General features: G+C 39.9%; 1 protein-coding gene across 1 annotated transcript in view; it reads right to left on the reverse strand.

The window, feature by feature from the left end:
- Positions 1-2,003, reverse strand: part of LOC103776676 (transketolase) — a gene marked incomplete at its 5' end in the record, with an annotated part of 18,033 nt that extends 16,030 nt beyond the window's left edge. The window contains 2 exons of the mRNA XM_008944198.1: positions 148-339; positions 1,906-2,003. Of these exons, the coding sequence (XP_008942446.1) occupies positions 148-339; positions 1,906-2,003 (290 nt within the window). The remainder of the gene's footprint in view (positions 1-147; positions 340-1,905) is intronic.
- Between the last annotated feature and the right edge of the window lie 298 nt (positions 2,004-2,301).

The following is a 2,301-nucleotide window of genomic DNA, read 5'->3' on the forward strand; positions in this document are numbered from 1 at the left end:
CAGATGACCAATATCAGGCATTATGAAAGACCATCTTTCTTGACGATGGTATCCTTTAGAGCTGAAAACTCATTTGAAGCATTCTGAAAAGCGAATAAAACATAGTTCCAAAGGGGAGATTACACTGAGCCTCCTCCCCTCACATACCCAAAGGCTTCGCAGCGTTTCTGGTAAACCTCCACGTGATGCTGCAGAGGTGCAGGGTCACTCTGTCCAAGGCGGTTAACATCAAATATAGCAACGAGATTATCAAGCTTGTAAAACCCAGCAAAGGCCATTGCCTCCCAAACAGAGCCTTCGGATAACTCTCCATCTCCAAGCAGACAATACACTCGATAGCTAGAAGAAATTTAAAAAAGTCTGATGTGTAGGCACAATTATATCAAAAGCAAAACCCCTCTAACAATTCATAGTGGGAATTTACTGCTTTTTCTATGCCAAACTCACACTGCTCAATGCATTCACCTCAGACAACCTTACATAACCTTAGACAAATTACACTGAAATGCTTTTGAGCTGTGACATATGAAAAAAAATAAGATGAGAAACACTATACTCCTTGTACAAACCTCTCTCCAGAAAAATCAGGTCTTAAGTCTCCTATTGCAAGGCCTGAATGAAGCGGCCCATTAAACACTGTCACTGTGACTCAGCAGGATCACTAACAATGCCTGAAAGGTTACTGTCTGCTTCCTCATTCCTACCATATACTCTCTGGCAGAATGACCAATAATTTCATTTCTGGAAAATATGGGAATGAACTCAACTAGAGACTAGAACATGTTTTATAACCGAATTCCAGAAAAAGATAATAAGCACGATATGACTCTGCAGACTATTTCTCCAAATATTGAAGCTTTTTGTTCAGGTAAAACTCAGTTAGCAGGAGTACTGCCTCACCTCTGCACAATACAGCCACTGTAGTCTTCTTTTATTACCGCTCTCTTTTTTGGGATGACAAAGCTTTGTAAAATTTTACTACCTAATAAAATTTTAAAATAATAGTAAATTAGCCTTCAACTATATAATTTTAGAACAAAATAATCAAGATGGGTGTTAGCAACTTTATTTTTACTAGACATTGAGCTATAACATAAGCTGTTCCCCAGCACTGCCTGCAAGACCACCTTTCTCTTCTGTCATGTAAGCACTGGTTAGATTTTTTCCACACGTAGCATCTGCTAAACTCAATTAAAATCAGCAAGTCATCTTTCACAGAAATGATTTCAAGCTAGTGAAGTGTAGGACACATTAACTGGGCAGCCTATGCTCAAATGTACCAGAACTGTCACATAAAATACATCAACTACATCAGGCTATTTTCCTCCTCACACAGATTTGCCTTTAGACATCTACTTTTCTTGTGCACAAAGCAAATGGCAGAAGCAGTCGTCTTTGCCTCCATGGAGTCGAATGCCTTTCTGGTAACACTGCGAAGCCCTGCTTTATGATTCAGTGGTGCTGTTATGGACCATCCATAGCTTGTTCTCCATTGTTTGCCATGTGACCTTGAAGAGATGCATCTCTTGTTTGCATCTTCCTTCTAAGGGGACACCTACAGATCTCACAATGGCAAACAATTACCCTATGGAAGACAGAGGCTGCTCCATCAATTTACTGCCTGCTCTCTTCAGGAACATCACCTTGCAATGCTGCCTGGTTACAAAAGGAACACACGTAGCACTAATTCTTGCTGATCATAAAATCCTGGGTAGTTTCACTGGCAATGGCTCTGTAATGCTCAGGCTAGTACTCTTTATCATTTCTAACCTGATTTTGAAATTATTCTTGGGAACAGAAAATAAGGATGAGGGTTTTTTTCCCTGACTGAGATAAGAATACAGTTTCTTTTCACAAAATGTTCCCACTGAATGCTACAGTCATGAAATACGAAGATGGAATTACCTGGCTCTGTCAAAGAATTTCCCAGTGTATGCCATTCCACATGCAGCACCAAGACCCTGACCAAGGGATCCAGTAGCCACATCAGTGAATGCTTGTCTCTGACAATAAAAAGACAGCAATTATTTTACAGTTAAGAGACAGAGAAAGTGAATTCCAGTGCTACAAGATGGTTCAACATACATCAAAATTCAGCTTCTCAGCCATAATAATATAGTGCAAGACCCTCCTAATCCTGCCCTGTTCCTATTCTTTCCCTGCAATGCACGTACCTTGATGATCAGTGTCACAAGCTAACTAGGCTCTCTGAGAGGGAATGGTCCCTATGGCCCAGTAATTTCTCAGCTATGCCTTGCAATAGTGAAAAATTGATGATTTTGTGTTAAAAAAAAAAAAAAT

Source organism: Merops nubicus, unplaced genomic scaffold (genome assembly GCF_000691845.1).
Source record: "Merops nubicus isolate BGI_N331 unplaced genomic scaffold, ASM69184v1 scaffold2407, whole genome shotgun sequence".
In the NCBI taxonomy this organism is placed as follows: Eukaryota; Metazoa; Chordata; class Aves; order Coraciiformes; family Meropidae; genus Merops; species Merops nubicus.